Source organism: Microcebus murinus, chromosome 2, assembly GCF_040939455.1.
Source record: "Microcebus murinus isolate Inina chromosome 2, M.murinus_Inina_mat1.0, whole genome shotgun sequence".
In the NCBI taxonomy this organism is placed as follows: Eukaryota; Metazoa; Chordata; class Mammalia; order Primates; family Cheirogaleidae; genus Microcebus; species Microcebus murinus.
The window spans coordinates 76,497,209-76,511,147 of record NC_134105.1 but is presented as its reverse complement, the minus strand read 5'-3'; the positions used below and the strand labels follow the sequence as shown (position 1 = coordinate 76,511,147).

General features: G+C 40.1%; 1 protein-coding gene across 10 annotated transcripts in view; it reads right to left on the bottom strand.

The window, feature by feature from the left end:
* TLCD4 (TLC domain containing 4) overlaps positions 1-13,939 on the bottom strand; it is a 94,901-nt gene that overhangs the window by 59,621 nt on the left and 21,341 nt on the right. For 2 of the 10 annotated variants that reach the window (XM_012790995.3, XM_012791002.3), the window contains exon 2: positions 12,923-13,035. The exons of 2 other annotated variants lie outside the window; for them this stretch is intronic. Coding sequence is in view for 3 of the 8 variants with exons in the window: in XM_012791002.3 (XP_012646456.2) it covers positions 12,923-12,937 (15 nt within the window). In the remaining 5 variants the exon portion in view is untranslated. Of the gene's footprint in view, positions 1-476; positions 750-778; positions 1,184-1,231; positions 1,899-11,309; positions 11,384-12,922; positions 13,036-13,939 lie in introns of those variants that run through there. 6 more of the 10 variants (XM_012790993.3, XM_012791003.3, XM_075999876.1 and 3 more) reach the window with 5 other exon arrangements.

The window sequence follows — 13,939 nt, the reverse complement described above, 5'->3', positions numbered from 1 at the left end:
AACATGACAGGAGTACACTTTCTTAATTTAGTTTCACTCATACGATCCTTATCTTTTAAGGAAAAGATAAACAAGGGTAAAAATTCTCTACCTCATATATAGCTAACTGAAGAGGGAACTTGGATTCTCCAACTTATTACCCTAATTGGCTACACAAAGAGGAAGCTGCATTCCAATCTACCATGTGCTCACACAGCAGTATCTCACTTAAAAACACCACAATCCATGCGCTTTTTTTTCCAGCTCCATTTATGATAGCATAAAGATTTTACTAAAATGAGTTTTCCTGCTTCACCTATCAGTTCCTAACATCCACACAAACTCTTCCATTTTGTCCCCAAACTGATATCTGGATTAATTTGAAATTGTCAAAGATCACTCTTTAAGGCAAATTTCATATAAAAACGTGCACTACACTCACACGTGTACAATTAAGAAAATACAGACCAGCAACAGTGACTCTTAAATGAACTTACACAACTCAAAGTGCTTTCACAGAGGTTTTCCTGCCATCTCCGGGCGGTAGGAAAATGCTGGCATTACGAAGCCCATTTCATGGCTGGGTAAACCAAGGCACTTAGTTCAATAAACTTGCCAGAGGTTATAATGGTAGAGCTGCAAACAGAAACCAATTTCCCCCTCTGACTTTGCGCACGGTCCCTTTCCCACTACACTTTTCAGCACTCGTTGGCTAAAAATGGGACCCACTTGAGAACTGCAAGGGTAAACAGAAGCTACTTGTGTTAGAAGGAGGCGGCGGGGGGGATAGGGGACTTACCCACTTGATGCGCCTGACTGCCGGTCTCTAACAAGCTTTCCCTGGGAGTCCAAGGTTTGCACCCACCCCCTCAGAGCTGAGACCCGCGAGGCGCCGCCAGGCAGCCCGGGCAGCCCGAACCGCGCAGCCGGGAAACGCGAGTGGGACGCGGGGCGCCCGGGTGGCGCGGGGACCACGGGCCCCGGGACACCATCTGCTCCCGGAGCGGCGCCGGGGCCCGCCGGGCTGGGAGGATGCTGCGCCCGCCGCACACACCTGCTGGAGCCCGCCGCCAGCCGCCTCAGGCGAGCCGGACGCCCACCCAGCCTCCAGGCGCCGGAGCCCTCGGCCGCGCTAGGCCGGCGGCGGGAAGGCGCGGCGCCCCTGCCCGCGGACTGCGTCCGGCGGCGCGGGGAAGCCGCGGGGCGCAGCGAGCCCGCCCTCCTCCCCGAGCCCCGCTCCAAACGGCGTCACCTGTGCCGGGTCCCGGGGCGGCTCGCGCGCGGGCGGCGGCCGCGCCGGGCCAGGAGAGGGCGGCGGGTAGTTACCAGCGCCGGGTTATTTGGCCTGGCCCGAGGGCTGGCGCCGGCCGGAGCCGCCCCGCGAGATGCTCGCGGGAGCCGGGGACGCCGCGGGCTCTGGGCCGCTCGGAGGTGCAGTCGCGGAGGCTGGAGCTGCCGCCGCGCCCGCCGCGCCCGCCCGGACTGCGGGCTCGGGTTACCGCAGAGCGGCTCCTTAAAGGGGCCGCGGCCGCTCGGGCTCCGGCTCCGGCTCGCGGCCGCTCCGACCCCAGGCCAAAGTGGGCGGGGCCCCGGGGCCGGCAGTGAGGCCGACCTTCGGGTGCTGGAACTTGGGGCCAGGGAAGGGTTCAAAATCGCGGACGCCCGAAGTGGGCTGCGGTGGGATCCTGGAAGACCACACCTCGCCTACGGCAGAGCGTGCGGTCCCCGGGCTCTCCAGAGCAAGTAACCCAACTCGCAAGCGGGGGAACTGTGCTGGCCCGCCCCCGCTGCGGTCAGTGCCCGAGCTAGCCACGCAACCAGGAATCCTTTTCGGTATACACTGACATGCTGCCTTAAATGCCCAAATGCTACGTAAAGGAACTGCGTGGTTTGATCATCAGAAAAGAGATGAAAAGGCAACTGCTGGCTTTTCCTGCCACGTCTGACATGGCCAGAGTCGTGTCCCGCCGGGTTCTCCTTGGGGCTGCAGGTGCACACCAAACTGGGTAGGGGGCGTGTGTGGAAGAGGCGTGTTCCTACCTCCGGAATTCATGCAAACCCCCCTCTGAGAGAGCACGAGCACTCCACCTACACTCGGAACCCCTGTGCTATCCGGGTGTGAAAGTAGGATTTGTGGAAGGAGGGGTTGAATTTTTGGTACGCGCTGAGAATCCCAAGTTGCCATTAAATAGATCTTCTGACCTGTTATATAGAACCTCAAAAACTTCCAGGTGTTCTGGATCAACCAGATACTATTTGGAATAAAAACAAAATAATAAAAAGCTATATTGCCGGGCGCGGTGGCTCACGCCTGTAATCCTAGCACTTTGGGAGGCCGAGGCGGGCGGATTGCTCAAGGTCAGGAGTTCGAAACCAGCCTGAGCAAGACCCCGTCTCTACCAAAAAAAAATAGAAAGAAATTAATTGACCAACTAAAAATATATACAAAAAAAAAAAAGCTATATTTAGGCTATTGTAATTCGCAAAAAGCAAAAACAAGTCCTTTTTATGGAAAGAGGTAAGTTTCAGATAAATAATTTGTAAACACCACCGTTAATAACTTAGGACAGTTAGTTATAAGAAATCACTATCAAGACACCTAACATAGTTGACCTAATATGTACATGTACACACACATATCTGCTACAAATTTAAACCAGAAAATACACACACACACACACACACATACAAAACCTCACACACCCTATCTGTATTTATTTTCAAGGGGAAAACAACAGAATTGAAATCAGAACCTGGAATTCTGTCAGTCTGTTTATTAGAGACTGTGTGGTTTTACGTAACAACCTCACTGAGACTCAGTTTCTTCATCTATAAAATGGGAGTAATAGGCCTGGCATGGTGGCTCATGCCTGTAATCCCAGCACTTTAGAAGGCAAAGGTGGGAGGATTGCTTGAAGCCAGGAGTTTGAGACCAGTTTGGATGACATTGCAAGACCCTCCCATCTCTACAAAAAATAAAATTAGCCCAGCATGGTGGCACACATTTGTAGTCCCAACTACTTGGGAGGCTGAGGCGGGAGAATAGCTTGAGCCTAGGAGTTAGAGCTTGCAGTGACTGTGATTATTCCACTGCACTCCAGCCTGGGTCACAGAGCAAGGCCCTGTCTTTTAAAAAATTAAAAAATATCAGAGTAATAATTCATAGTTACTTCTGACCACCTGAGTCATGGCAAAAGGACCTCTGACTCATTGGGAAAAAACAAAACCTATTCTACCCTCCAGGGACAGAAACCTGACCTGCAGTCAAGCACAGAGGAAGATCCTGCCGGACCCCAAGTGCACGTTCCTCCTTTTCTCCCTGAGACTCTTGGGACATACCAGGACACTAGTGCTCTTTGACCAAAACCCATCCCCCATCAAGGTTGATTCACAATGTATGCACGGTACCTGACACCTTCGGTCCGCCACATATTTATTTCATAATTCTGCGTGGGCAGGAGTGTTGTATGTGGAAAATACAGATTTCACAGTGTCATCTCAAGACTGTGTATCAAGACTACCTCCTACAGACACTCTCCCATGCTGATCTCTGGTGGCTGATAGTGACTCCGTTCTTTCCTGATAAATGTGCCATTGTTATCTTTGATATGCTTAATTCTCTAACACCAACAACACTAACCAAAGCCAAGTAAACCCACAGAAATCCACTATACTCTATGTCCCAATATATTCCTTCATGTTAGGCCTCTACAAATGCATCACCAAATCTGAAAGATTGTTTTGAAATTATACAGGACATGAAAGTAAATGCATCAAGGACAAGGTCTGAGATATGAAAGGAATTTAGTAAATTTTAGTTGAATGTTGAAACTTTTAAACTAATCAAAACTCAGTGACTTTAGGAGGTAGAAGAATGTACTGACTATATATTTTTCCCAAAATTTTTAATACAGCTTAATTTCTTTAAAAATATCCATTTCATTATTCACATTCAAATCTTTAATTATCCTTAACTTTGTTTTACCAATATTCCCTTTCCAAGGATACATCCTCAAAATTCTGTATTTACTATACAAAGGTTTTCTGCATTTTAAATGTGATGTATTAAGGTTGAATTTCACTTTTTACAGTTTTGTTCATTGAAACAGTTCAAGAGAAAAAAATACAAAAATTCTTTCAAATGAAGCAAATTTCCCTGATGAATTTGTTTCCCAAAATTCTTAAACTTCTAAAAAGAGCCAACTGCTTGAAAACCTGAGACCAAAAGCTGCTTCTTTCTTAAATAACAAGATAATTAAAGCAACACTGTGTTGGTCTGAAAACTGCCTCAATTCTCTACTCTGCACTGTTAGTGAAGGCATAACCTAACTGACACCAAACATTTTGATCAGAAAGATTGAGTTAGTCAAAAATGAGCAACCACAGGCACTACTTTTTCCTGTATTAGTAGTCTTAGTGTATCAAGAATTTTTTGTGAACCTTAGCCCTAGCCCTAAATCTAACCCTAGCCCTAACCCCCACAAAAATAATAATAAATAATAAAAAGAATTTTTGTAAGGTTTTAGAAGTATTTAAAGGTACTTTCATCTTACAAAGATATGAGATCAACCCAAGAGCCTATCAATTTATGAGTGAATTAACAAAATGTGGTATATGTATACCATAAAACACTATTCAGCCATAAAAAGGGATGAATTAATGCCTTTTGCAGCAATTTGGATGGAACTAGAGACCATTATCCTTAAGTGAAGTAGCTCAAGAATGTAAGAGCAAACACCACATGTAGTCTCTAATAAACTGGAACTAACTGAGGGGCATACATGTGCACAGAGGGAAGTATAAACCATTGGAAATCAAGAAGGGGAGGAGGAGGGTGGGGAGGAGGGACAAAAACCTACCTAAGAGGAACAATGAACACTTTTTGGGTGATGGGCACACTTATAGCTCTGACTCAAGCATTAAAAAAGCTATCCAGGCCGGGCGTGGTGGCTCATGTCTGTAATCCTAGCACTTTGGGAAGCCGAGGCGGGTGGATTGCTTGAGGTCAGGAGTTCGAAACCATCCTGAGCAAGAGTGAGACCCCATCTCTACTATAAATAGAAATTAATTGGTCAACTAATATATATAAAATTAGCCAGGCATGGTGGCACATGCCTGTAGTCCCAGCTACTCAGGAGGCTGAGGCAGTAGGATCGCTTGAGCCCAGGAGTTTGAGGTTGCTGTGAGCTAGGCTGACGCCATGGCACTGACTCTAGCCTGGGCAACAAAGTGAGACTCTGTCTCAATAAAAAAAAAAAAAAAAAAAAAAAAAAAAAAAAAAAAAAGCTATCTATCTAACAAAAATATCTGTACCCCTTTAATGTTTTGAAATTAAAAAAAAAGAGGGCAGCCAACATTTCCACCCATCATACTAGTCACAGGCCATTCCTCTCATCAAGAGGTGGAGATTATTTCCCCTCCCCTTGAATCTGAGCTGGCCTTGTGATTTGCTTTGACTAACAGAATGCCAGGGCAGGGACTTGTGTGAATTTAGGATCTAGCTGTTAAGAGGACCGGTAGTGTCCACTTCTCTCTCTTGTAACTCAACTGCCGTGCTATAAGGAAGTCTGTGCTTTGCTGCTGGAGAGAAGGGCCATGTGGTGAGAGAGGACATATGCCAACCTGGAGAGGAACTAAGGCGGCCCAGCTGACAGTCACCCTCAAGGCCCAGACATGTGAGAAAGGCCATCCCGCGTGCTCCAGCCCAGCAGCCAATAGAGTGATCCAAGCTGGAGCAGAAGGACCACCCAGGCAACCCAGTGGATGGTGAGAAATAATGAACCATTGTTGTTTCAAGCCCTATTAAAAACAAAAACAAACAACAACAACAAAAATACAAAAAAAACCCTTTCATCTATTTTTCAGTCTTTTTCAGAAAGAAATCATTTCAGAAATCTACTAACAGTGGTTATCTCTGGGTAGATGAGATTCTGGCCATCTTTGTTTTCTTTTTGCTTATTATATCTGATATTTTTTCTGTAATATATGTGTATTGTTTTTATTTTTAATGAAAATAATACATATAAGTGAAAATTTACATGGTTCTTAAAGGCTTACAACAGAAAACATTCATAAGTGCCAAGTCCCCTGCCCCACTTCTCCCCACCTGTCTTCACCCTAGATTCCACACGACCCTACTCTGTGTTCTTCACTTCCTAAATGATAGCCTTATACCAGTGTATCTTGATTTTCAGGGTCGGACATTATTCATTAACATCTTGTCAAGGTATCTGAGGATTTAGCTCCTTTATACACCACAAATACTTTGCCCTGACCTTCCTTCCAGTGTCCCCACATCACCATGTTCACCCCAATCAATAATGAAGGTTACATCATCCTGACAATGTAAATATAGTGAGCACGTTGCTGAATCAAGTAACATGCCATGATAAAATGTTAAAAATCCCCTGTTCTTCCTAGAGTTATTAACTGCCTCACTTTTTTACTTTTTTAAAAATGGCTGGGTGCAGTGGCTCGTGCCTATAATCCTAGCACTTTGGGAGGCCAAGGCAGGAGGATCGTCTGAGGTCAAGAGTTCAAGACCAGCATGAGCAAGAGCGACACCCCCATCCCTACCAAAAATAGAAAAGTTAGCCAGGCATGGTGGCACGTGCCTATAATCCTAGCTACTCAGGAAGCTGAGGCAGGAGGATCATTTGAGCCCAGGAGTTTGAGGTTGCAGTGAGGTATGATGACAACACTATACTCTAGCCAGAGCAACAGAGTAAGATCCTGTCTCAAAAAAATTTAAAAAAAGAAAGAAAGAAATGAAAAAATATTGAATTTTATCCAAATACTTCAATATCTCTATCAAGTGCCCATTAATAATATCTTCCAATGCCCAGACACATGACTTTCAGTTTACTCTCTTATTTTGTTGAAGCACACACTCCAGTAGCTTACTCAGAGGAGGTACATCAGTGGTAAATTTTTAGAGTACTTGCATGTCTGAAAATTTCTTTATTCTCTTCTTATTACTGACTGATAATTCAGAAAGATTGGAAATCATTTTCCCTAAGCATTTTTAAAGATTTTTTTCCAGTGTTGCCATTGAAATGTCTAATGACTTTCTAGTTGCCACTCTTCTTTTTTTTTTTTGAGACAGAGTCTTGCTTTGTTGCCTAGGCTACAGTGAGTGCCATGGTGCCAGCCTAGCTCACAGCAACCTCAAACTCCTGGGCTCAAGCAATCCTTCTGCCTCAGCCTCCCAAGTAGCTAGGACTACAGGCATGCGCCACCATGCCCGGCTAATTTTTTCTATATATATTAGTTGGCCAATTAATTTATTTCTATTTATAGTAGAGACGGGATCTCGCTCTTGCTCAGGCTGGTTTCAAACTCGTGACCTCAAGTTATCTGCCTGCCTCAGCCTCCCAGAGTGCTAGGATTACAGGCGTGAGCCACCGCGCCCGGCTGCCACTCTTTTTTATGTGGCTTGCTTTTCTTTCTAGAATCTTGCCATTTTCCCTAGTAGTCTGAAATTTCATAATGATATACCTTAGAATGGAGTTGTTTCTTTTTTCTCATTGATAGTGCTGGGCACCAAGAAGTCCTTTCCATTTTATCTGCAATTTTTTTCCCTTTATTTCTTTGCTAATTTCTTTCCTTTGCTTTCTCTATTTTCTTTGTGAACTCTTGTTAATAGGATATTGTAACATCTATATTAATATCTAAATGTATTATTCTTTTATCCTAGTGATCATCTCTGCATCTTTCTATTATCTCAGACAGAGTTTCTCAAAGTAGGGAGCTGAGGAGAAGGTTGATTCCCCTGCCCCAGGGGAATGTCTGGAAATATTTTTGATTGTCACCACAAGGAAGAGTGGGTGCTCTGGAATCTATTGAGTTGAAGCCAGGGATGCTGACAACCATCTTATGTGCATGGAGCAGCCTTCCACAACAAAGAATTTCTAGCCCAAATGCCAATGAGGCCAAAATTGAGAAATCCTGGACTAGGAGAATTTCTTAACTTTATTTTCTAAGTTTCCACTAATGTTTTTATTTCAAACATATTTTTCATTTCCAAGGGCTCTTTCCCATTATCTGGCTAGCTCTTTTATGATAGAATTCTCAAGGGATAAACTCCTGAGAAGAAACTTCCGGCCTCATAGAGGATAGAGGGTTTGCTTGGGTGGTGCCATTAGAGTGGAATGCATGAGTGCAGGCTGGCCGTATGAGATGAGGAAGAGACCTAGGAGTCTAAGAGCTTAGTGAACAACTTTAGGGCAATCCTCTTTGTCAGCCTTATACCCCACCCTGCCTTCCACAATACACTGTGGTACACTTCAAAGTGCCATCTCCTGCAAACACCTAGGTTAGCCCCTCTTCCACTTTGCCATGTCAATTATTATCTCTACTTCCTTCAACTTCTGGCTCCCAAAATTTATTGAAATCTTTCATCTACTATAGACTTTTCTCCTGTTCTCTTTTTCCTTGTGGCCCATATCTCATAAACACTTTTCTATACTACCATTTTAGTGCCATTTTGCAAAGAATTAGTGATAAACACCTGTGGTCATTCCATGATGTTTACACAGGACAGTCTTATTTTTGTATTATGAAAAAAAATTAAACAATAAACAGAAAGGGATCTAGAACATAGGAAAGGAAAGAACACAGTTCTATTTTTCTTAAAATTCTAACTTACTTTTTAATTGTGACAAAATGTTATGATGGATATTTTAACAATTTTATAAATTATTTGAAATTAATGCTACCAATCACCAGTTTATATAACTTTTAGATAAGTTTGTTGAATATCCTTCCAGATGCTTTTCCATGCATACTCACATACACTTCAGAGTTTTTAACAACAAAAAGATTAAAATAGTACATATTATTTTGTAACTCTTCTGTTCTATTCAGTGAATGTACCATAATATATTTAACTAATCCCCTACTGTTGGACATCTAGGGATCTTATTGTTGGACCAAATTTTCAGCTTTTCAGATAAAACAAAGTAGTAATGTGTGATTAAAAATTAATTTTAAAATTCAAAGCCAGCTTCCAATTTAATAGGGAAACACTGGAGGATTTTTGCTCAGGTCAAGAGGAGGACAAAGAGATGCCCTTTCTACTAGTAATTAAAGTCATGCTGGAAGCTTCAGTCAAGGAAAGCAGAGGAAAGAGAGAAAGTAAAGCTGTAGCTATTGGAAAAAATAGTGTAAAATTGTCATTATTTGCAGATGATGTGATAATATATTAATATCTGGAAATCAACTGAAATATATATATATATATATATATATACATATATATCTCCAAAAAAATTGACTGAAAAACTTATATAAACATAGAAAATTAAGTAGGGGAGAAAGATATAAAATGAATTTACCAAAATTGTGTGTGTATATATAATATGTGCACATACACACACATACAAAATAGTACCTCACAAAATAAAAGAAAGAAAAGACCCCACTTATAATTGCAACCAAAAGTTTCTATGAATACATTTAACAAGGAATATGCAAAATTTACAAATATATGAGGAAAACTTTAAAACACACCTGTAGGACCCAAAAGTAGACTAGAACAAATGAAAAATCAAGCCATGTTCTTTGATAGAAAAACCAATGTACGTCCATTCTCCCAAAATTCTAATGTTTTCCATTTATTACAATCTCAATGAAAATACCAAGAGGCTATTTTCTGGAATAGGATAAGATGAATCTAAATTCCATATGGAAAAATATATAAGCAAGAATAAGCAGAAAAACTCTTTAAAAAAGATTAGTGAGAAAAGAATAACCTTCTAAATATTAAAAAATACTACTGAATCTCAATACTTTGGGATTTCCATAGGAATAGACAGACTAATGGAATTGAATAGAAAGTCCAGAAATACATCTAAATAAGCAGCATCTCAAATCAGTGGATTAAGATGAACATTTTAATAAATGGATAACATCTGGAAATAATAAAGCTAAATCTATATATCATACTATACACTAGAATAAATTCCAAATGGGCCAAAGAATCATATTTTTGTAGTGATATAAATCTACTACCCCAGTGATCATATAGACAATGAACTTATTTTTTTATTTTTTTTCTTGTTGTCTCAACCAAGGAAGAAGGAACTATCTTAAAAATAATTAAAAAGAAAAAGCAAGGACAATTTTTATGACAGTATTTTTAATATGCAAACATATTATCTCCCTTATAAATTTATTATCTCCCAATAAAATTGATCTCCTAATGCTATTACAATTTTGTTAATAGCAATAATATTACTATAATCAATCCACCCTATAAAAGGTGAAGAATTTATATGAACTGAAGAGAAACCAGAGTATTCTTTATACTATATAGAAACCAGACACTCTATATAAGAAGTCAGAAGCATCAAGAATGATATTTTCTATTTATTATTTAAATAGAAAATGCATATGCTATATTCAGATTTCCCGCTTAATCATGGGCCTGTGTTCTGTGCATTTTAGTTAAAAGATTTTTGTCTTCCAGTAAGTAACAGTTTTGGAATTTTACCCATTGTCACCCCTTTTGAAAATATTTTTATTTTGCAATGTACTAAGAATTTTCTATTTTAAAAGTAAGACAATCTAATTTTAGTGAAAAAGATATCATTTTATGGAGTTTATTTTCCACAAGGGAAGGTATAGTTCTGGTCTCAGCTTTTAAAATTCTCCTTGGTAAAAAACACAAGATTAAAAATAATAATTTTTAAAAGACTGTTCTAATGAAATGTCTTCAAACTTTGGCAAATATATTCCATAATAAAATGTGTTATATTCCAAAATGCTAAAATGATGTTTAATAGCCAAAAAGTAGGAAGAAATGGATTGCATAATAAGGTTTCATTTAGAACTCCTGACCTCGAGCAATCCTCCCGCCTTGGCCTCCCAGAGAGCTAGGATTACAGGCATGAGCCACCACGCCCGGCCTGGATTACATAATAAGGAAAAATTTTAACTGTTGATACTATCTGTACATTACATATTAGTAATTATAATCACATTAATAAAAAGACTATCCACATAAGAAAATTTAACTTAATCTATTAATTATTACTCCAATCAAATACAAATAATGAATTTCACAAATATACCAAAGTGGTGTGAAATACTCTCAGGCAATGTTGGCCAAATCATCTAACACAAAATCTAAGTACTGGATATCTCACGTAATTTATTGAATATTGTACTAAATGTGATCTGAGCATGTTTAAGATAGGCTAGGCTAAATTACAACATTCAGTAGATTAGGTATATTAAATGCATTTTTGACTTAGGGTATTTTCAATTTATGATGGGTTTATCAGATATAACACCATCAGAAGCCAAGGAGCATGTGTACACCTTTGCACCTTATACTGCACCGTGCAAGATGGGTGCTGTCCATATATTCTCCCCACTTTTCTCATCTTGTCAAGGAATTCATTTAGGAAGCTCAAAGTTCTGTAGCTGGAAGAGAGTCTTAAATGATAATCTACATTCTAGAGAGAAAAAGAGCAAAAGAATGACATGTTTCTCCTTTTTTATCATGAGCAATTACCCAATGTTAATAAAAAGGAGTCAAGTGATTTAAAGGGCTGCTTTGCCTCTTTTTAGATCTCCTACAAAGGAACTGCCCTCTGGTTTGTACATGAAGTCTTATACCAGGTGACATTTAAAAATCTATCAGGATTTGGCTTTTAACAGTGTCTTATCCACACAGTTCTACTAGTACAGAAAAGGAACTCAATTTCAATTCACTTTGTCTTAATCCAAATTATTTATTCTCTTAACAAAGAATGCACCTTGTTAGAGCATCACAGGAAACTTTGAAAACAATTTCATGAATTCTGATTATGCAGAATTCTTGGGAAATAAATAACCAGATAGCTAAAAACACCAACTGTCAACATTTGTCATGTTGATTTTGGGGGGAAGGGGCCAAACAAACAAATAGAGCTGCAGTTCAGAACTACATGTCATATAAATAATTTAGGTGTGGTTTTTGTAACTTTGGTCTTTGGTTTGTAATGACCATTACAACAGTAAAGACCAAAGATTCTTTGACTTTAAGGAAATCAATATAAAAATAACTCACCACCATCCCTATTACTGCTTCATCACCTTAAATCAGAATTCAGCACTTCCTCTAGTTTCTGTAGGAAAATATCTCCAAGCATTTCATGATTCTCCCCAACTTTACATAAGATTAGTGGTTTCTAAGGAGCTGGGAAGACCTTCTAGCAGCTCTATGCTCCAATCTCTTCTCCCCTACAGAAGAGTTAAATAAGCATCTTTTCTGCCTTAAACCCCTTGGAGTTTCACTGCCTACCTAATAGTTCTTCCAGACAAATACAGTACTCTCCCTAAAAGAAGTTCTGAAAAAAAAAAAAAAAAAAAAATTCTTCAACTTGATCCACTGCTTTTGCTCTCCTTTCTCAATTAGCTCTTGCTGTATTCATCTTAAAGTTTTGATGATTACTTGAACCTGAGAATGTATTGGCTTGTCTGCCTTAATTCTTGGCTGTAAATTTTGCAATTAACCTTTTGCTCAGTTCACTTTTGCCTACTCCAAGTAATGACCTCACCAAGTTTTAACTCTATGTCAGTTTTGGCTTAACTCTGTCCTCCCTCATCCCCCAATCCACAGAGGTGTATCTGATCTCAGCTCCACTTACACAATAGCTGTCTAAAACTCTTTCTTCAGTTCCAGCTCTATATTCTCAAGATCCTACTATGTTTTCCCAGGTCCTTCAAATGCAATAAAATATATAATTCATTATGCCTCTTCTTCTCTGTACTCCTCTCTCTTTCTCAGTTTATGAAGTCATCATGCCTCTAATCACCCAATCCAGAAACCTCAATTTTCCTAGACTCCTCCCTCTTGCTTAGCCCTCTATATCCAAGAACATACCAAACTCTGTCAATGCTACTCCCTAAATATTTAACATTTACTTACCTCCTCTACCTTTCCTCTTTTACTCACCAAGTTTAGAAACATACCATCTGTAACCTCAGGTGTCTCTCTCTAGGATGATACCAGGATAATAATTTCCATCTTCTCCCAGTGTTTAGCACAATGTTTCACACACAATAGACCTTCAAAAAATATCCATTAATTATATGAGACTTCAAATCCTTGTGATCTCACATCTTTCCTTTCCTTGTCATTCATAAATTGCCTCTCTCCAAACTTCCTGCCTCTTCAGAATTCTTCTTACCTGCTGTTGATTATCTTCTCATCTTTTTACCTCAAATAAAAAGTTTTCTATTACTCTTTATCACCTACTAACTAAATGTATAGCACTAAAGTCTTCTATTATAGCTCAAATCTACTTTTCCAGTCTTATTGTTCACACTCTACTCAGTCTAGTCATTCCCCCCAAAATGCCGTGTATTTTCCAGCCTTCACACTTTTGCTCGTGCTGTGCTCAACACACAGAATGTCTTTTCTTCACATCTTTCCTTGTCAAAACCTTTCCTGGATAAGATGGAGAATTTCTCTCTTCCTCTTCTCTCCTTTGAGAGTTTGAGCTAGTTTATAACTTGCTTTGTACATGTAGTTTACTTCTACTACTAGGAAAGCAGTATCACTTGAGTTGTTCAAAGCCGTGTTTTTCAGATCACCTGCAACAGAATAACCAGAGTCTTGCTAAAAACAAAACCCTACTAAGTCAGAATCTCTTCAGGCAGATACTCAGAACTCTGCACTTTAAAAAAGCAGCTCCCCAGTAAACTGCACAATGAGGTTAGAGACCTTTGAGTTGCAGAAATGGGCTTTGAAGTCAGTACAAAAGGGAGTTGCATTCCAGTTATATCTCTGTTAAAAGATAATTTTCAGAAAAACCTAAAATCATAACTCTGATACAGATAGAAAATTTACAAAATGTTAAAGATTTTATTTAACCCATTCAGTGAGGGAACCAGGCAGCTTTGTTTTGTTTTGTTTTTTGAGACACAGTCGTGTTCTGTTGCCTGGGTTAGAGTGCCATGGTGTCAGCCT